This window comes from Anabas testudineus, chromosome 24 (genome assembly GCF_900324465.2).
Source record: "Anabas testudineus chromosome 24, fAnaTes1.2, whole genome shotgun sequence".
NCBI classification, from domain to species: domain Eukaryota; kingdom Metazoa; phylum Chordata; class Actinopteri; order Anabantiformes; family Anabantidae; genus Anabas; species Anabas testudineus.
The window spans coordinates 3145367-3167191 of NC_046632.1; the positions used below are offsets into that span (position 1 = coordinate 3145367).

At 37.7% G+C, this 21825-nt stretch overlaps 1 protein-coding gene across 2 annotated transcripts in view; it reads left to right on the forward strand.

Annotated features, from left to right (window-relative positions):
• Window positions 1–8582: 8582 nt before the first annotated feature.
• LOC113149312 (uncharacterized threonine-rich GPI-anchored glycoprotein PJ4664.02-like) overlaps window positions 8583–21825 on the forward strand; it is a 43452-nt gene continuing 30209 nt past the window's right edge. For both annotated transcript variants that reach the window (XM_026341357.1, XM_026341358.1), the window contains exons 1-27: window positions 8583–8745; window positions 10352–10488; window positions 10641–10754; window positions 10887–10993; window positions 11100–11151; window positions 11516–11674; window positions 12216–12386; window positions 12494–12544; window positions 12672–12824; window positions 14449–14619; window positions 14727–14777; window positions 14905–15057; window positions 16680–16850; window positions 16958–17008; window positions 17136–17288; window positions 17388–17558; window positions 19165–19215; window positions 19343–19495; window positions 19595–19765; window positions 19873–19923; window positions 20051–20203; window positions 20303–20473; window positions 20581–20631; window positions 20759–20911; window positions 21011–21181; window positions 21289–21339; window positions 21467–21619. In XM_026341357.1, the coding sequence (XP_026197142.1) occupies window positions 10889–10993; window positions 11100–11151; window positions 11516–11674; window positions 12216–12386; window positions 12494–12544; window positions 12672–12824; window positions 14449–14619; window positions 14727–14777; window positions 14905–15057; window positions 16680–16850; window positions 16958–17008; window positions 17136–17288; window positions 17388–17558; window positions 19165–19215; window positions 19343–19495; window positions 19595–19765; window positions 19873–19923; window positions 20051–20203; window positions 20303–20473; window positions 20581–20631; window positions 20759–20911; window positions 21011–21181; window positions 21289–21339; window positions 21467–21619 (2941 nt within the window). In that variant the 5' untranslated portion in view covers window positions 8583–8745; window positions 10352–10488; window positions 10641–10754; window positions 10887–10888. The remainder of the gene's footprint in view (window positions 8746–10351; window positions 10489–10640; window positions 10755–10886; window positions 10994–11099; window positions 11152–11515; window positions 11675–12215; window positions 12387–12493; window positions 12545–12671; window positions 12825–14448; window positions 14620–14726; window positions 14778–14904; window positions 15058–16679; window positions 16851–16957; window positions 17009–17135; window positions 17289–17387; window positions 17559–19164; window positions 19216–19342; window positions 19496–19594; window positions 19766–19872; window positions 19924–20050; window positions 20204–20302; window positions 20474–20580; window positions 20632–20758; window positions 20912–21010; window positions 21182–21288; window positions 21340–21466; window positions 21620–21825) is intronic.

Genomic DNA, 21825 nt, shown 5'->3' on the forward strand with positions numbered 1-21825 from the left:
GTCACAAAGGCAATACCAGAATTTATAGCCAACTCTTGTCATCACATTCTCATCTGGAGGTATGCTGAGTCTTGCACACATGCCAGGAGATCTACTTGTGCAGAATGCGGTAATACGGCTTTATGTGTGAAGATGCATCCTGCTGCTGGATAAGATTCGACTTCAAAAAGAAACACCTTTACTTCCCTCTTTTAGTTTTCCGTGATTACATAAGAAATGTACAGAGTGCATGGGATTAAGATCACAAATAGAGCTGAGTGGCTTTAATAGTTTTATTTGTCTGGCATATTCCCAGAGAGCTGTATTGGACTGCCTGCACTTATATTCAATGGTCTGGTCACTTTGGAGTTTTTAATGGTACTTAACGCACCTTAAACCTGACCAAAACACACATATTAAAAAAACATACATAGAAGTTAACAGCAGCACAAACAACATGTTTAAGGATGATGTATTGCAGGAGTGCAGAAGATTTCATTTGATCTAGCCTGTCTAATAAACTCACTAAAGAGTGGAGATAAATAAGTGTAAAATGTAAAACGTACATTCCCTAAGGCCCCAGTTATGGTTCCCACATGTACATGGACATAAATCCCAGCTCTCTATCCAGCCGGCACTTATGTACATTCACATAATCACAGTAGTAAATGAACACAGCACCTGTGGAGAATCGTGTACTGCTGCATTTTCAATTGTATTCATGGATCCATAATATGACAACATGTTGAGCTAGAACTGTTGGTTAATTCTGTTCGTAGTAGTTAATTCGAACAAACAGGCTCAGCTCTCTCTCATAGTTTCATGCTATTGTGGCCTTAGCTACAACGCTTAGACTGCATTAGGATTATTATTAAGTGACACAACAGCTCACAGTCACCATTTGGTATATTTCCAATAGTCTATACTTTACATGCAAACGTGATTAAAGCATTGACGTGTCAATCTGTTCACAGTAACACCAACCACGTAATAGTTTCTTTACTTCCTCATGTCTCAAGGTGCAAACACAAGTCCCTGCTGCTCCAATACTGCAAAAACGTCCAACTGTCATCAAACGTTAGACCACATTCACAAATTATTTTGTTGGCGTGATCAAACCCTACAGCTTGTATCTGTAGCCGTTTGGTCAAGAAGAAAGTTTTTCAGCAAGCTAGTTTAAACCATCTCGCTACGTTTCAACCAAATAAATTCCAGTAATTGACAGCTCTCCAAACCGGTTCTAAATTTACTGGCTTAACTTAGACACGAAACACAATACCTGCATTGTGGTAAAAGCCCCTACCGTACTGACTAATGCTAGGTATTCCTTTTTACCGTAACTAGATTTTAGATTTGAGGGAAGCACGTCCACCACATGTGAATTTAAACTGTTTGCACAGATTAATTCATTTGAATTGTTATATTATTGCCATTCTTTTTCCTAATCTTATCATGGCTGTTGGTGCCAACAATCTATAAAGGTATTTAATTGTTGCATAATCATTGAATCATTGGAATGAACAATTAATAGCTGTGGTACAGGTGACAAGCGTTTCCTGCTATGAAACAACGACATAATACAAATGATTGTAATTGCAGCCCGTATTTACATAATATATTCTTAGTCTGGGAAATATACTTATTCACTGGAACATGTGGCCCTGGGTTCACAATGCAACATATCAGAAAAACACAAAACTAATTTCCCAAATTTCAAAAACTAGCAATATATGCATTTGTGTATAAAAATCATAATACTTGTAATCGTTTCAAAGGTTAACATATTATTATTATTGTCTTTTTTATTTTTTATAACATAAAACGTGAATGTCTTTGTATGAAAATAGTTGGTGTAAATAGTGCTGACCCATTACGTTTCTTTATGCAAAGTGCCAGTTCAGGCTACTAGGCTGGTAGCTACTAGATAAACAAAAAAAAAAAACTTGTGGACAGCTAAAGATATATTTGTTTGTAAGCAGGTGTCTTTCTGTCTCAGATGGATGCAGAAGGACAATTAGTGAACAGTTTTAGTAAAACCTCAAACAGGAAAGAAACCTGACTGTCATAATTCCACTTTTTAGTAATCTTCACTAGTTATTGTCTTCGGGTGGCTACTTTTCTTTTCATTTTTTTTCCTCTGTAGAGCATAGCTAAAATTGACGTAGAGATGGATAGCAATTGGTGCAAGACATTAACCTGGGTTAAAATGTTAAACATAAACTGTTGGATTTTATTTTATCAACTAAAGTTGTTTAGTTTTGTTTCCCTTTGGAACTTTTTACAGTTTTGAATATACCAACATTTAAAATCACACAAACCTGCATTTGAACCTTGATAAATGATCTTTCCCTTTTATCAAACACAATGTATTTCCCTCGGGGGTTTGTTTACTTGCTTTTTAAAAGAGTATCCTACTTCATACTTTTTAAACTTATGGTGCTAAGTGACACGTATTGTAGAGTTTGAATAAGACGACTAAATGTCAAGGTTCAAAGGAAAATCAACCAAGCAAGCTGGTATTCTATTCTCATTCGTGTGCATGATTTCACTACTGTTCACACCACTATTAAAGGCTGTAGTAGGGTTATAAATAAAAGCCTGTATTTCCTCATTAAATGCTGGTTTTATATTACACAGGCGACAGACAGCCAAAGAAAGTGTTTTTTCAGCAGTGTCACGTCTCAGTTTCTTTCTGGAAGTGACCAGAAACCTGCAGAGCAACTCTTAATGACCTAGATTAGGATTGTGGTGTTGTGTTTCCATATTAAATGCGTCATTGCCACTGTGTGCAGCATCACTGTAGCTGGGAATCCGTTACAGAGACTGATCAAACACAATACGGGACCAGAAGGGGGTTGGGGTTCTGTATCTTTCAGTTTTAATCACAACTTGTAAACACTAAAATATTTTAGTTTATGTAAAGTGATGTTTAAATTTTGTATTTACTGACAAACTGATATTTTGTACACGTCTATCATTACTGTATTTACAACTTCCCGCCAGGTTGTTCAGCATGATTGATCAAAGCAAGAGTCAAAAGACATTCTGCTTATGCAATGTCTTTTATGGTTATATATAGTATATATGTAAGCATATCCTTCAGTATATTATATGTTTGTAGTAGACTTAAGTTCAGAGGGCAATAATAGCTAATACAGTACTTCTGTTTTATAAGTAATTCATTGGCATGAATCAAGCAAATAAAACATCTAAGGAGACTGATGAAAACTACTAAAACTGGGTTAAGAACTGTCCAATGGAAGAAGGTCATGTGGTCTGATGAGTTCAAATTTGCTGCTGTTCCAGAGTGATGGGAGCATCTGTGTAAGAAGAGAGGCAGGTGAAGTGATGCACCCATCATGTCTAGTGTCTACTGTACAAGTCTGTGGGGGCAGTGCTATGATCTGGGGCTGCTGCGGTTGGTCAGGTCTAGGTTCAGCAACATTATGTGTCCAAAGAATGAGGACAGCTGACTACCTGAATATACTGAAGGACCAGGTTATTCCATCGATGGATTTTTTCTTCCATGATGTCACAGGCATATTTTAAGATAAGGATTAATCGGGCTCAAATTGTGAAGGAGTAGTTAAGGGAGGATGACACATCATTTTTCACACATGGCTTGACCACCACAATGTCCAGACCTTATCCCCACTGAGAGTCTTTGGGATGTGCTGGAGAAGACTTTGCGCAGTGGTTCAACTCTCTCATCATCAATACAAGATCTCAGTGAAAAAGTATTGAAACTCTGGACAGAATAGCTCTTATGACATTACAGATGCTCATCAAATGATGCCACAGTAAATGCATGACTTTTCTTTTGTACTGGCAGTGTAGTTTGCATCAACAGGTATGATGGTGATGACCCAAAAGACGATCCTGATTAAGAGGAGGCTCCCTTAACAAGTAATTATGCTTGCAAGCCTCATGCTTGCACCTCTACTGTAACTGGGAGATGTGACCATGCTCCACCTTATTCCCCAATGAGTTATGCCAAGAATTTGGCCAACAGCTAAAACTAGTTTCTCACTCTTTCCAGTGCAAAACATCTTTGTAATTAGATGACTTAAGTGCTTTCTGAGCTGATCTCTTTGTCAATATGGTGATATCATTTGTCAGTTTGTTTCACAACCATTACAAATGTTTCATGACAGTTAAGACTCTTATCTCTTCTTTGACAACCCATCCACCTCAAATTCCACCCTACATGGACTATATCATTGTATAGCATTGACTGACCAGACATAATTACCAAGGCATCAAAGAAAGCTTTGAACATGAACACATTGTTCTGAGGTACTTACTGAAACAACTGACACAGTCATTGTTTTAGGATGGTGTCAGATTAAATTTACCCCTTAGATAGGGTGACCATGGACGTAGTTTGTATGTTGTACATAATCACAGCTTAGACTAGAACAAAAGTACAGTTTAAACCATAGTTTAGGATATGCTATTGAGGGTTTAAGAACCTGTTTTTCTTACAAATAATCTAGGCCTGTCAGCATTGATGTAGCCTAAAGTGATGACTGCAGCTGGAAGTTCCCAGGCTTTGTAATGTTCTGTAGTGTTTCTAGGCAAACAAACAGCTGACAGACACTTTGAGTGTTGGCTATAAAACCAGTTTTTAGTCTCCGCATGCTTTAAATTTGTACAAATCAGGGTTCTATAGAGTAGTTTGTGTTCTTGCAGTAAAGAGTGGTTTAGAGCCCATTTCAAAATAATAGTAATAACGGTGTGGACGGATCACTCAGCGTATCCTAGGTGCTGATAAGATCTTAGGACCAAATGCAGAAGACAGGTTTCACTGGTTCTTTTGTATGCATATGAATGTGTGAGGCGATCGTCTATAGATATATGGGAAGAATATTGGCAAGAATATAGGATATCATATAATATATATATAGTTCTATATATTGCGATAAACTGCAACACTGCAAGTAAGACAAATGTCATTGTACTGCCATTAATCTTAATGGCAGTGATAAATAAAAATTTTGACATTTGATATAGTTTCACAAAAGGTTGTATTGATATTTTATTACACCACATATATATACTAAATACTGAATATATTTGTGAACATCTCACTGTGTGTACCTCTATAAAAAAAAGTAACACAACAGCTCATGCCATCCTTTGTGCCTCTTTTTGGTTGTAATATGATCTTAGTATATACTATATACATGAAAAAGATATACACACTACCTTTTGATAGAGCTGTTTTTAGGTAAGTGTATAGCATGTCAAAGCAGTGCTGTTACAACACAAACACCAGTGTTCTTGTATATGAGTTGATCCTGAGCTGTGTGTATTTAGTGGTAACAAATGCAAAAGTAAGAGCTGGTCTTTTTTTTATGTTTTGTTTTAGGGCAGGCTGCAGTGCACTTCAAGCATCATGCTACTACTGCTGATTCTCATAAGTTGCATGTTGTAGCTTTCGGTTAAGCTTAGCAGCTAGTCACACGTTTTTGAACTCAAACTGCGTAACACACAACCTGTCGTGCACAATTTAAAGTGTGGACCAACAACTGAAATTTGCAGTAGGAAGTCCAAATGTGACAACTAGGATGTCTTTCAGTGTTTATGTAGTATCTATCCAGTGCTGTAGGTGGAAATATAAGCTACAGCCTCTAGAGATGCAGCACCTCTTTACTGACATATTTTCCTGCCACGCTGTCTCCAGGCGACAGTGCGTTTGACACTGATCTATTCTGAGAGCTGTGACAGTCATGCAGATTCACTACTGTCTCTACCGCACTTCTCATCTCCACTCCCCCATCTAGATAGCTCAAGTCCACCTACTGTCACCATGGCAACATGAAACTCCACAGTGTTGTCGCCACTCTGGGCTGCTCATCCACACTCCTACCTGGTCTTTTGCACAAACCCCATTTTGTCAGGCCTGATAAAGAAGCAGGCCAGAGAGCCAACGTATTGTTTGGTTCAATCACTTTTGAATAATTACCTCATGTAATATATTAACAATGTTTAAACCTTGCCTGGTTTGCATTTAGTTTTATTGAAAACATGTCATTGTTATTACCATGTTTAAAAGATGAGCATTTGAGAGGTGATAGCCAAACAGAGCAATCTACTTGGACATTTGACCTATGAATGCATTAACGCTGTCAACATTATGTCAACATTGTTGTGTTTCCTGGCGTTGTACCAAACTGTGATCAGAATTCCTGAAGACTCACCTTCATGAAAACATCAAGATGTTGGTGAATGAATAACTTGACACTTCCTTAAAAAAAAGTAAAATGCTGCACAATAAATTATAAAGCAGGGTTGATCATGTTTACACAGTTTAGACGGTCAGTTGTGTGCTTTGCATGAGATGAGCTAGTATTTGTGCATGTACTATGTCTAGTTGATTCAAATGCTGGTGATTTTGTTCTAAGTCACCATGACAAAGACCTGTCTCTGTGAAAAATCATGTATGTGGTAACAACTAAATGAAGGTTATGAGGCAAGCTGAAAGCACATTATTAAAAAGCCCAAAAGTGACTGATAGACTGTATACCTCGATTTTCATGTTAAATTATCTTTCCCTATCATCTCCTGTCCTGTCTGTGTCCGGTCATATAACATATATAACACTAATCCACCCCAAAGGATGAATATCAGTCCCCACTACTTTACTTTAGTTCCGACTTGTATTTTCAGCACAGTGAATGAACCGACTCATGCAGTCTGCAGTTTTTTAAATGGCAGAAATCATCTCATGTCTCTTTCAGCGAATAGACGGATGAGTGTATGGTTCTGTTTCCTGCTGCTGGATGCTTGGATTCCTTCTCTTTAACCATCAAACGTCTGAGTTCTTTTGTCAGAGCTCATAACAAATTTCCTCATACCAACTCTGAACTGAGGAAGACGGTTTTTAGTGCAGTGCACCTTGCCTTTGGAATCAGCAGCAGCAAAGCTAATTCATTCAGAGTAATTAGTAATACTTCTAACTGTTTGAATTAGTTTAGTGTCAGGTCCTGTCTGTCTGTCAGATCCTAAGGGGTTAGTCATCATATAAATGCTTGTACTTGCTGTGAATTGTCCACAATGAAATTATATCAATCAGTGATAAAGGGGAACGGCTCTTCTGTTGCTCAGCCTGATGTTTCTTCCATGTCAGAGTTCTTTTCTTAAATGTCTAAAAAACATTTGTTGTTCAGATTTGAAATCCTTCTTAGGCCCATGAAAGGCTTATTCTTAATCTAATAGTTTTAGTGAATTGAGTTGTTACACTCATTTGCACTGTACTTTAATTGAATTTTCCACCTGATCAACAAACCTTTGCTACACACACAAGGCTTTAAGTGCTGGAATGTCTTGTTGCATTGAGGTAGCTGAACCATTAGATCTGGACAACGCAAAGACAGAATTCTCAACACATTATCTTCTTGAGTAGAGGGTTTGTGAGAGTAACTTAAAACCTGGCCTACAATTAAGTACAGTGTAATGTAAGTCTGTGATTCCTTTACAGACTTAGGTACTTAAGATATTTATATTTATTTATACAGTTCCTATTTTTATATGCTTATGAGTTTAGATTCATTATTTCCATAAAGCTGCTTTGTCACATGTCTCCTTCACTTGCCACTTGAACATGCCAATTGGCCAACTGGCACATACACGTGAGAAAAACTCATACCACTTTCATACCACTCTTGCTCACCACAGATAATTTCAGGTATTTAATTCCTGAGAAAGGCTACGTGCCTTTGGTGGAGTAATGGAAGGTGCTGATATGTGTTGGCAGAATACACATGATTCCAACATTGAACTAGTGCAGCCAAGTATCATTGTATCTAGAAAAAATAAATCAAACTTCTTACAGTGATATTTATAACATATAACGTTAAGCATTGTGACCATCACTATGATCCATGACAAAACTCATTCAAATGTCGTTCACCATCTGTTGTAGCTTTGCAATGTTAATGGTTACTTATCAGATTATAGGACTCTCCCAAACTAGAGAATTTGAATTTGCCTCAGGCTTGAATCAGGTCTCTTCTGGTTACCTGTCATTTGAAAGTTTTTATAACTACCAAATTAAATTAAATTAAATTAAATTAAATTAAATTAAATTAAATTAAATTAAATTAAATTAAATTAAATTAAATTAAAAAAATAATATAAAAAGTGTCCTCTACACCTCTAAATGGAGCTGCTACTGTGTTGGATACTGAGTCACTGTCCCCCTAGTGCTTTGTGTTACCATCTTACCTTTTAACTGTTTGTAATTTGCTGCTTCTGCCACGTAGATGCAACAATTTGTACTCCACAAATCATATGAATTGTTCTTTGTTGAGCTGTTAGTCCACCTGTCGGTCTTCTAGTGAGATTATCAGGTTTCTATCCCAGATACAGAGCATACAGGTAGAATTGGGGGAAAAAACTAAACAATAAAAAGCAGATCTAATCTAACATGGAAACTGAAGGAATAATTAAACCAGTTGAGCCACTGCCAACAAACATGTGAGACTTTCAGGAAGTTCTTTCTTGTTGAACAGCACACATCCCTAAGTTCAGCATACAGGTTAGACAGCCTCTACACTGCAGGATTCTCTAGTGAAGTGTGTTTGCTGAACAAACAGAGAGAGGAAAGGTGAACAATAGCACACGGGCTGCTCTTCACTCATCGTTGTTGTTGGGAATACATTTTTCTTTTTGTTTGATTGTGTGTAGCACTGATTTTCTACAGTGTTTCTTCAACAAACAAGAACTTTGTAAGAGTTTGCATGAGCGTGTGAAGTGAGGGAGGTAAGACTGAAATAGTTTTCACTGATAGTCACTTTGTTTGCTTAGTTCCTCTGCATCTTTGTTGACTTAAGCTGCACAGGATTTATTGTGGGTTTTCTGTGAAACAATTGCATATAGTTGGCTCAATGTTGCCATCACTACTCTTGTAAACTAGAAAAGAATCACAGGCAGTTATTCTGTGTGTAAAAGAAATCACCTTTATTTATACACTAGTGTAAATTTATTTCTGACTGATAGTAATTAAAGTCAGGCTAAAGGTTAAATAATGATGAGGTTAAACTTATTGTGTATGTTTTTCAATAATACATTTTAAATCAATGATAGATACAAAAAAGTACAAAAACTAACAATGTATTACAGGTATGTTTGCTAAATGTCTTAATAAGAATGACAGGTAGACACAAATTATAAAAACAGTATAAATAGTTACAAAATAATAAAAAATCAGAAAAAGCAAATGACCATAAACCTTTGGGCATTAAATGTGGTCTCTGTCCATAACAATAATCCAGTTATGATGACACATATGAGGTAAATATATGGATTTTAAATTTTAGCAACTATACTAAATCTAGTCATGCATAATGTGAAAATAGTTGACAGTTACACAGAGTTCAAACAAGTCCAGTCTAACACCACAATCGTCCTGTTTGTGGTGCTGTGGAATTGTACTGAATTATACTGACAGGTGTTGGCATCCTCCAAGTTATCAGAAAGTTGAATCTACGCCTCTTAACAAGTTTGTTTCAACAAAAGCTACAAGTTACAGCCCAAGGATTTATTACAAGGACTGGTGTATTACGCAGCTGTAGCTTTGGCTAAACGTGACTCAGAAATATGTGTAAATATAATAAATCATCAATATCTAAATCATCGATATAAAGCTCAGGGCACTGTTTAATATATCTATCATTGTTGACTGACAGTGACAAGTGCGTCACATTTTTAAAAAACAAAAACTGCCAGTGGGAAAAGTAGAGCAGAACTTATACATCTATCTAATATAGATCTATATAGATAGATAGATACTGATTATTAATTCTGTGTTGATATTTCTTTGACATATTTCTTTTGAGACTTTGTTTAGATTACCAGTGTATTCAGGGATAATGTAAGTTATTTTCTTTTTGATGTCTTGTTAGTGTTGTGCGTAGAGAACTGTACACCAATTGCAGTTTTCAATATGTCTTGTGTAAAGTGATTGTAATTCTGATTTTACTGGATAATAATGCATGTGTGTTTCTATGGAGGCCCAAAAGTGACAAAAACGACAGTACTTATCAGAACAAAAACTGAATATAAAAAGAAAAGCTTGCAAAACTAAATTATAAGATCAAAAATGTATAAAGATGTTTTCCCTTGTACCTGATATTGAGTCATAAAAAGCTTTTAAATTAACTGCTGATGCTAAAACACATATAACCACAACCACCACAATTCCCATCTCTCAAACAACAGTTCCTATTTTCATTTAATTTTCCAATTTATTTTTGCTAATGCTTTATGAGATGGGTGTGTTTAGCTGGGGCAGGAAATGCTGCATGCACTCTCTTATTAAATACAAAATATATTCATGCATTTCTCGCTCACTTATATTTCTCTACAGGTCTCTAATCGGGCATCTTTAGATTGATATGCTGATGAGTCTACCAGGAACACTGGACCTTGCAGAGTCACAACTATCACTATGTGGTAGCTTCTCTGTCCAGTAAAAATTACCTTGAAAAGGACGAGTCCATAAAGGTCTGTATACACAGTACAACAGGTGGGACTCAGCCTGTTACCTGTAATTTGAATCGTGGCACTGAAACTAATATATGCTGTAATTTGTGATTGTTGAAAATGCAATGTAAGTGATAAAACTTTAATAGCTAATTCATTTCTGTTTCCATCAGAGAACTTGGTAAAGACTAGTTTCAAAGTCTGGGGCTTTGGACTGGGCCCAAAGTGACATTGGATTATTTCATGACAAAACAAGGAAGTAGATGCCTGGCAGTGGTGTAATAAAAGTAATTCCCAAGGCAATAATTAGCTCCATGTCGGTTTTCTGTGTAATGAAACAAACTACTTACTGTTTACTGGAGAACAACTGGATAGAATCACAGTCATTGTATTATGTCCCTCTCTTCATTTCTCGGTAGGAATGGCAAAATTTAAGAATGGCTTGACCATCATTGCCTTCACCCTTGTGACGCTTGTTATTTTGGAAACGGGGAAAGTCAGTGAATTTTCAAGTCCAGCTTCACTGGTATGTCCACCGTATTTACAGAAGTATGGGACTTGTACCTGCAAAGCTTTTTACATAACACCTTACAACATAACTTTTAGAAGGTTTTTATGTTTGTTTGCTTCAGGAAGAAATCGAAGAGGAACACTTTCTACCACACAGCAGACAGAGGAGAGATGGTTAGTCAAGTATTACTGAATACAATATTAACATGAAAAGTTAGAATACTGAACTGCTCTGTAATGATTGTACTGTATGTTAAATATGAAGCTACACTCAGCCTAGCTTAACCAAGCATGGCTTCTAAAAGAAAACAGCAAGAAATAGGCCTGGTGGGCTGGATTTATGCTGCCACTATGGGATTCCTAACATTGTAAGCCTATGGTGTTGGGTCCACTTAAAAGTATTTATACTCTTTTAGTGCACATCTCAATGTGCATATAGGCAAACAACAAAATGCCACATCAGTATTTCTTTTTTAAGGCTGCAGTCTAAATGAATCACAATTCAGTGTGATGTAACCCTGTTGTATTTTTCCTGCAGTGTCTTCCGCAGCAACTCTGGTTGAGTATGAAGTGGTTGTGGAGCTGAATCTCTCAGATGTCGTGACACTGAACGTACTCAGAAGTCTGCTGAGCAACGGCAGCATTTCTGTGACTCTTAGTCCCACTGTGAACATCACAACCATTGACATCACAACAGGTAAGAATGGAGATTGAATCAAGGTGACGGCAGTTGTCTTAACCCATTAAACAGCTTATCATTCCTTGCTAATTTGCCTTGATGAAAACATGTCACATTAAAGATCAAGAATGTCTTAGAAAAAGCTACATCGCTGTAAAAGGGTCATTTTGGTGACTCTTTTTCTGTGCAATCTATGCTATAAAACTCTTCCAAAACATTTAGTCGCTTTGGGATTTCATGGAATATTCAAACACAAAATATGATGCGCTGCTGCATGATTCATTTCCATATTAATGAAGAGTTGTTTTGGGAGCGTGAAGGGCTCAGCTTTTTAAAACATAAAAAAAAAGATTAGCTCAGCACCGTATGAAGTTGTTACAGTTAGTACAGTATGACTCTTTAACTTTTTCCAAATTAAATTGCAAACTGCATGTGATTGGAATATACGTAAGTGTTATACTTCAACAGACACTAAGAACAGTATGTGGGTTACAGTTTTTACTTAGTTTTTTGTCATTCTGTGCATTTTAAAGTAAAGTTTTGTCTGTTTTTCCTCCAGTGTGCTCTCCGAGCAGTGGTGGTTACCAGTGCAGATGTGAGGATCAGTATCGCTGGTCATGTGACCAGTGTTTAACGTTGGGATTCTGTGACAACATCACTGGTGACACGTGTGGATGCATCAACACCATTCCTCCTGATGGACAGTACTGCCAGTCTGTGGTTCAGAACAGTAAGCTGTTGTTGATGATGTGGAAATATTTAGACAGTGTTGATTGTTTAACAAGACTCATTTTGTTGAAAACGAGAATCTACTTTCCTCTCTCTTCTTTTTAATAGACTTCACAGCTTGTCCTGTTACAACACCTGTTCCAACTCCAGTACCAACCTGTAAGACTCAGAAGATAGAATATGATTATTCATTGAAATGACTGAGGATTGAAAATATCTCAGATACCTTTTGTTGCCACTGTTCAGTGCAAACATGTTTTATTATGTCATGTTTACTTTCCTACAGCTCCTGCAGTTGTGTATGAATACATCATATCCATTGAGTTGAACGTGTCAGATGTTGCAGCAATAAATCAGCTGAGGAACATTCTGAGCAACATCAGTTACCCCGTCATCATCAGCAACCAAATACAAATCTATGACATCAACATTACTACAGGTGGGAGTAAAAGTGTTCTGTGAATAAGTATTTGCCCTCTTTCTTAGTCTTTTCAGTTGCCTACATATCTGTGATACTTAAATGATTCAGATCATCAAATACATTTTGATACTACGCAAAGATAACCTGAGTAAATACAAAATGCTGTTTTTTTATGATGGTTTCATTATTTGGGAGGATAAAAGCAGCTCTGTGAAAAAGTAACTTCTGACCCTTTTTATAAATCAGGAATGAACTTTGATTAACCAAATTTTTTTGAATGCTGAGTAAAATTTTACTTGCAACATCCAGGCAAGATTACTGCCAGGTCCGTTGAATAGAGAAATCACTTCATTACAATCAGTCTCACAAAGTCAAACAACACATCATGCCACAATCTACAGAAATCCTCTAACAGATGAGAAACAACGTAACTGACATGTATCAGTCTGGAAAGGGTTAGAAAAAATCGAGAAAACTTGGAACAGTGGTGAACCATCCAGAAGTAGCCAGTCTACTAAAGTTTCTCCAAGAGCACGACAACTCATCCAGGAGGTTATAAAGGAAACAAGACAACCTAGAAAGATCTGCAGTCCTCACTTGTCCCAGTTAAGATTGGTGTTCATGATTCAACTATAAGAAAGAGACTGGGTAAAAATGGCATCCCTGGGAGAGTTACAAGCCGAAAGCCACTGTTGACCAAAAAGAACACAAGGGTTTGTATCACATTTACCAAAGGAAACATCTTAATTATCCCCAAGAACTTTGGGCAAATATTCTGTAGACTGATGAGACAAAAGTTTAACATTGGGAAGGTGTGCGTCCCATTACATCTGACAGACAACTAACACAGCATTTCATGAAAAGAACATTATACCAACAATCAAACATGGTGGTGGTAGTGTGATGGTCTGGGGCTGATTCGCGCTTTCAGAACCGTGACGACTCACCATTATTGGAACCAGGAATTCTATGCTCTACCAGGAAATATCCAGGGAGAATAATCTGCCATCAGTTCATAACCTCAAGCTCAAGCAAACTTAGACTATGCAGCAGGACAATAATCTGAAATACACTAGTAAGTAAACCTCTTAATTGCTCAATAAAAAGATAATGAATGTTTTGGAGTGGCCAAGTCAATGTTTCGGACTTAAATCAGATCAAGATTGTGTGGTATGAATTTAAACAGGTTGTTCAAGATTAAAAACCCTCCATTGTGGCTGAATCAAAACAACTGTGCTACGAGAAGTGGACCCAAAATTAATTTCCAGCTATCAAAAAGGCTTGATTGCAGTTGTTCCCACCAAGTGGGAAAAACTAGTCATTAGGTTTATGGGGTAATTACTTTTTCACATAGAGCCAGTCAGGTTTAGATAGCTATTTTCCTTTAATACATTAACTCATGATCTAAAAAGTGCATTTTGTATTTACTCAGGTTTATGTAATATTAAAAATATTGTTGATGTTGTGAATTATAAAAGTGTGACAAAGTGCAAAAAATTAAAATCAGGAAGGCCACTAGTATTTTTTCACTGCACTATATCTGAGTGAATCATATTTAAAAAAAAAAAAGAATCTACATTTCTACTAAATGTGTAGTTTAGAAGTATGTTCAATTTACACATTTGTCTATATTTTCCTCCAGTGTGCTCTCCGAGCAGTGGTGGTTACCAGTGCAGATGTGAGGATCAGTATCGCTGGTCATGTGACCAGTGTTTAACGTTGGGATTCTGTGACAACATCACTGGTGACACGTGTGGATGCATCAACACCATTCCTCCTGATGGACAGTACTGCCAGTCTGTGGTTCAGAACAGTAAGCTGTTGTTGATGATGTGGAAATATTTAGACAGTGTTGATTGTTTAACAAGAGTCATTTTGTTGAAAACGAGAATCTACTTTCCTCTCTCTTCTTTTTAATAGACTTCACAGCTTGTCCTGTTACAACACCTGTTCCAACTCCAGTACCAACCTGTAAGACTCAGAAGATAGAATATGATTATTCATTGAAATGACTGAGGATTGAAAATATCTCAGATACCTTTTGTTGCCACTGTTCAGTGCAAACATGTTTTATTATGTCATGTTTACTTTCCTACAGCTCCTGCAGTTGTGTATGAATACATCATATCCATTGAGTTGAACGTGTCAGATGTTGCAGCAATAAATCAGCTGAGGAACATTCTGAGCAACATCAGTTACCCCGTCATCATCAGCAACCAAATACAAATCTATGACATCAACATTACTACAGGTGGGAGTAAAAGTGTTCTGTGAATAAGTATTTGCCCTCTTTCTTAGTCTTTTTAGTTGCCTACATATGTGTGATACTTAAATGATTTAGATCATCAAATAAATTTTGATACTACGCAAAGATAACCTGAGTAAATATAAAATTCTGTTTCTTTATGGTTTCATTATTTGGGAGGATAAAAGCAGCTCTGTGAAAAAGTAACTTCTGACCCTTTTCATAAATCAGGAATGAACTGTGATTACCCAAATTTTTTTGAATGCTGAGTAAAATTTTACTTGCAACATCCAGGCAAGATTACTGCCAGGTCCGTTGAATAGAGAAATCACTTCATTACAATCAGTCCCGCAAAGTCAAACAACACATCATGCCGCAATCTACAGAAATCCACTAACAGATGAGAAACAACGTAACTGACATGTATCAGTCTGGAAAGGGTTCGAAAAAATCGAGAAAACTTGGAACAGTTGTGAACCATCCAGAAGTAGCCAGTCTACTAAAGTTTCTCCAAGAGCACGACAATTCATCCAGGAGGTTATAAAGGAAACAAGACAACCTAGAAAGATCTGCAGTCCTCACTTGTCCAAGTTAAGATTGGTGTTCATGATTCAACTATAAGAAAGAGACTGGGTAAAAATGGAAACCCCTGGGAGAGTTACAAGCCCAAAGCCACTGTTGACCAAAAAGAACACAAGGGTTTGTATCACATTTACCAAAGGAAACATCTTAATTATCCCCAAGAACTTTGGGCAAATATTCTGTAGACTGATGAGACAAAAGTTTAACATTGGGAAGGTGTGCGTCCCATTACATCTGACAGACAACTAACACAGCATTTCATGAAATGAACATTATACCAACAATCAAACATGGTGGTGGTAGTGTGATGGTCTGGGGCTGATTCGCGCCTTCAGAACCGTGACGACTCACCATTATTGGAACCAGGAATTCTATGCTCTACCAGGAAATATCCAGGGAGAATAATCTGCCATCAGTTCATAACCTCAAGCTCAAGCAAACTTAGACTATGCAGCAGGACAATAATCTAAAATACACTAGTAAGTAAACCTCTTAATTGCTCAATAAAAAGATAATGAATGTTTTGGAGTGGCCAAGTCAATGTTTCGGACTTAAATCAGATCAAGATTGTGTGGTATGAATTTAAACAGGTTGTTCAAGATTAAAAACCCTCCATTGTGGCTGAATCAAAACAACTGTGCTACGAGAAGTGGACCCAAAATTAATTTCCAGCTATCAAAAAGGCTTGATTGCAGTTGTTCCCACCAAGTGGGCAAAACTAGTCATTAGGTTTATGGGGTAATTACTTTTTCACATAGAGCCAGTCAGGTTTAGATAGCTGTTTTCCTTTAATAAATTAACTCATGATCTAAAAAGTGCATTTTGTATTTACTCAGGTTTATGTAATATTAAAAATATTGTTGATGTTGTGAATTATAAAAGTGTGACAAAGTGCAAAAAATTAAAATCAGGAAGGCCACTAGTATTTTTTCACTGCACTATATCTGAGTGAATCATATTTAAAAAAAAAAAAGAATCTACATTTCTACTAAATGTGTAGTTTAGAAGTATGTTCCATATACACGTTTGTCTATATTTCCCTCCAGTGTGCTCTCCGAGCAGTGGTGGTTACCAGTGCAGATGTGAGGATCAGTATCGCTGGTCATGTGACCAGTGTTTAACGTTGGGATTCTGTGACAACATCACTGGTGACACGTGTGGATGCATCAACACCATTCCTCCTGATGGACAGTACTGCCAGTCTGTGGTTCAGAACAGTAAGCTGTTGTTGATGATGTGGAAATATTTAGACAGTGTTGATTGTTTAACAAGAGTCATTTTGTTGAAAACGAGAATCTACTTTCCTCTCTCTTCTTTTTAATAGACTTCACAGCTTGTCCTGTTACAACACCTGTTCCAACTCCAGTACCAACCTGTAAGACTCAGAAGATAGAATAAGATTATTCATTGAAATGACTGAGGATTCCAAATAGATCAGATACCTTTTGTTGCCATTATTCAGTGCAAACATGTTTTATTATGTCATGTTTACTTTCCTACAGCTCCTGCAGTTGTGTATGAATACATCATATCCATTGAGTTGAACGTGTCAGATGTTGCAGCAATAAATCAGCTGAGGAACATTCTGAGCAACATCAGTTACCCTGTCATCATCAGCAACCAAATACAAATCTATGACATCAACATTACTACAGGTGGGATTTATAACTGACTGATTCCTATTTTCAATTTCTATTTCCTAGTGTAGCTTTAAAGTATGTTCCATATTCACATTTGTCTATATTTGCCTCCAGTGTGCTCTCCGAGCAGTGGTGGTTACCAGTGCAGATGTGAGGATCAGTATCGCTGGTCATGTGACCAGTGTTTAACGTTGGGATTCTGTGACAACATCACTGGTGACACGTGTGGATGCATCAACACCATTCCTCCTGATGGACAGTACTGCCAGTCTGTGGTTCAGAACAGTAAGCTGTTGTTGATGATGTGGAAATATTTAGACAGTGTTGATTGTTTAACAAGAGTCATTTTGTTGAAAACGAGAATCTACTTTCAATTCAATTCAATTCAATTTTATTTGTAGAGCGCTTTTTACAATTGACATTGTCACAAAGCAGCTTTACACAACCAAAGAACAGTACATGAGCAGTGTATGTGTATGAGTCATAATAATGTGATTGTCCCTGATGAGCAAGCCGAGGGCGACAGTGGCAAGGAAAAACTCCCTGAGAAGGCAACAGGAAGAAACCTTGAGAGGAACCAGACTCAACAGGGAACCCATCCTCATATGGGTGATAACATGCTGTGTAGGCAGCAGTCCAGTATAACAGTTAAAGTCTTTTAAGTTAATATGGAGTCCAGTTAGTTATTGCAGGCAGACTAGTTCCATTCTTTGACTATCGAGCGTTGAGTCGAGAGCTCCAAGAAACAGCTTCCGACGTCCGCCGAGGCCGGGACCGACATCATAGTAGCTTGTGACCAATCCAGTCTCCAAACGCATCCCAAAGGGCAAACGGTGGATCCAGGCGACGAGATCTCCAGCCAGAAGTTGGGCATCAGGACGAGTCAGACAGGTCCAGAGGGCAAAGGGTGGAATGACGTGTAGCTCGACAGAGAGACAGGAAGAGGGAAAAGAGAGAGGGAGAGGGACAGAGAGAGAAGAGGAGAGATTGCAGTTAGTTGTATTCACAGTCAGATAAAGTTTGAGGTGAATGTATATTTAGTGTAGTGCAGCAGGGACTCCGGCAGGACTAATTATGACAGCCTAACTAAAAGGGTGGGTTCAGAAGAAAACACAGACATGAGGGCGCACTGGGATGTAGAGCAACCAAACACTTCACCATCAACAAACCCGAGTGATCAGTGAGAGTTGGGAAGACAGCATCTAAACATACCTGTTCACCATAATGCTCTACGTCCATGAGTCCTTCCCAGATCTATTTACTCAAATGCTTGACTAAATAGGTAGGTTTTCAGCCTAGACTTAAACACTGAGACTGTGTCTGAGTCCCGAACGCTATTTGGAAGGCTATTCCATAACTTTGGGGCTTTGTAAGAAAAAGCTCTGCCCCCAGCTGTAGTTTTTAGGATACGAGGTACTGACAGGCAGCCAGCATCCTTTGAGCGAAGTAGGCGTGGTGGATCATAAGACACTAGCAGTTCACTTAGATAATGCGGCGCAAGACCATTTAATGCTTTAAATGTCAAAAGTAGTATTTTAAAATCAATGCGAAATTTCACGGGGAGCCAATGAAGTGTAGATAAGATAGGCGAGATGTGATCGTATCTTCTGGTTCGAGTTAGGACTCTCGCTGCTGCATTCTGAACTAACTGAAGCTTGTTTATGCACCTGGTTGAACAGCCAGACAGTAAGGCATTACAGTAGTCCAACCTAGAGGTGATGAAAGCATGGACTAATTTTTCTGCATCATTTAGTGACAAAATATTCCTTATCTTGGCAATATTTCTGAGGTGAAAGAAAGCTGTCCTGGTGACATTATCTACATGAGCTTCAAATGAAAGACTGGAATCTAGAATCACACCTCTCTCTTTCCTCTCTCTTCTTTTTAATAGACTTCACAGCTTGTCCTGTTACAACACCTGTTCCAACTCCAGTACCAACCTGTAAGACTCAGAAGATAGAATAAGATTATTCATTGAAATGACTGAGGATTCCAAATAGATCAGATACCTTTTGTTGCCATTATTCAGTGCAAACATGTTTTATTATGTCATGTTTACTTTCCTACAGCTCCTGCAGTTGTGTATGAATACATCATATCCATTGAGTTGAACGTGTCAGATGTTGCAGCAATAAATCAGCTGAGGAACATTCTGAGCAACATCAGTTACCCCGTCATCATCAGCAACCAAATACAAATCTATGACATCAACATTACTACAGGTGGGATTTATAACTGACTGATTCCTATTTTCAATTTCTATTTCCATGTGTAGCTTTAAAGTATGTTCCATATTCACATTTGTCTATATTTGCCTCCAGTGTGCTCTCCGAGCAGTGGTGGTCACCAGTGCAGATGTGAGGATCAGTATCGCTGGTCATGTGACCAGTGTTTAACGTTGGGATTCTGTGACAACATCACTGGTGACACGTGTGGATGCATCAACACCATTCCTCCTGATGGACAGTACTGCCAGTCTGTGGTTCAGAACAGTAAGCTGTTGTTGATGATGTGGAAATATTTAGACAGTGTTGATTGTTTAACAAGAGTCATTTTGTTGAAAACGAGAATCTACTTTCCTCTCTCTTCTTTTTAATAGACTTCACAGCTTGTCCTGTTACAACACCTGTTCCAACTCCAGTACCAACCTGTAAGACTCAGAAGATAGAATATGATTATTCATTGAAATGACTGAGGATTGAAAATAGATCAGATACCTTTTGTTGCCACTGTTCTGTGCAAACATGTTTTATTATGTCATGTTTACTTTCCTACAGCTCCTGCAGTTGTGTATGAATACATCATATCCATTGAGTTGAACGTGTCAGATGTTGCAGTAATAAATCAGCTGAGGAACATTCTGAGCAACATCAGTTACCCCGTCATCATCAGCAACCAAATACAAATCTATGACATCAACATTACTACAGGTGGGATTTATAACTGACTGATTCCTAATTTGAATTTCTATTTCCATGTGTAGCTTTATTGTATGTTCCATATACACATTTGTCTATATTTGCCTCCAGTGTGCTCTCCGAGCAGTGGTGGTTACCAGTGCAGATGTGAGGATCAGTATCGCTGGTCATGTGACCAGTGTTTAACGTTGGGATTCTGTGACAACATCACTGGTGACACGTGTGGATGCATCAACACCATTCCTCCTGATGGACAGTACTGCCAGTCTGTGGTTCAGAACAGTAAGCTGTTGTTGATGATGTGGAAATATTTAGACAGTGTTGATTGTTTAACAAGAGTCATTTTGTTGAAAACGAGAATCTACTTTCCTCTCTCTTCTTTTTAATAGACTTCACAGCTTGTCCTGTTACAACACCTGTTCCAACTCCAGTACCAACCTGTAAGACTCAGAAGATAGAATATGATTATTCATTGAAATGACTGAGGATTGAAAATAGATCAGATACCTTTTGTTGCCACTGTTCAGTGCAAACATGTTTTATTATGTCATGTTTACTTTCCTACAGCTCCTGCAGTTGTGTATGAATACATCATATCCATTGAGTTGAACGTGTCAGATGTTGCAGTAATAAATCAGCTGAGGAACATTCTGAGCAACATCAGTTACCCCGTCATCATCAGCAACCAAATACAAATCTATGACATCAACATTACTACAGGTGGGATTTATAACTGACTGATTCCTAATTTCAATTTCTATTTCCATGTGTAGCTTTAAAGTATGTTCCATATACACATTTGTCTATATTTGCCTCCAGTGTGCTCTCCGAGCAGTGGTGGTTACCAGTGCAGATGTGAGGATCAGTATCGCTGGTCATGTGACCAGTGTTTAACGTTGGGATTCTGTGACAACATCACTGGTGACACGTGTGGATGCATCAACACCATTCCTCCTGATGGACAGTACTGCCAGTCTGTGGTTCAGAACAGTAAGCTGTTGTTGATGATGTGGAAATATTTAGACAGTGTTGATTGTTTAACAAGAGTCAATTTGTTGAAAACTAGAATCTACTTACCTCTCTCTTCTTTTTAATAGACTTCACAGCTTGTCCTGTTACAACACCTGTTCCAACTCCAGTACCAACCTGTAAGACTCAGAAGATAGAATATGATTATTCATTGAAATGACTGAGGATTGAAAATAGATCAGATACCTTTTGTTGCCACTGTTCTGTGCAAACATGTTTTATTATGTCATGTTTACTTTCCTACAGCTCCTGCAGTTGTGTATGAATACATCATATCCATTGAGTTGAACGTGTCAGATGTTGCAGTAATAAATCAGCTGAGGAACATTCTGAGCAACATCAGTTACCCCGTCATCATCAGCAACCAAATACAAATCTATGACATCAACATTACTACAGGTGGGAGTAAAAGTGTTCTGTGAATAAGTATTTGCCCTCTTTCTTAGTCTTTTTAGTTGCCTACATATGTGTGACACTTAAATGATTCAGATCATCAAATAAATTTTGATACTACGTAAAGATTACCTGAGTAAATACAAAATGCTGTTTTTTATGGTTTCATTATTTGGGAGGATAAAAGCAGCTCTGTGAAAAAGTAACTTCTG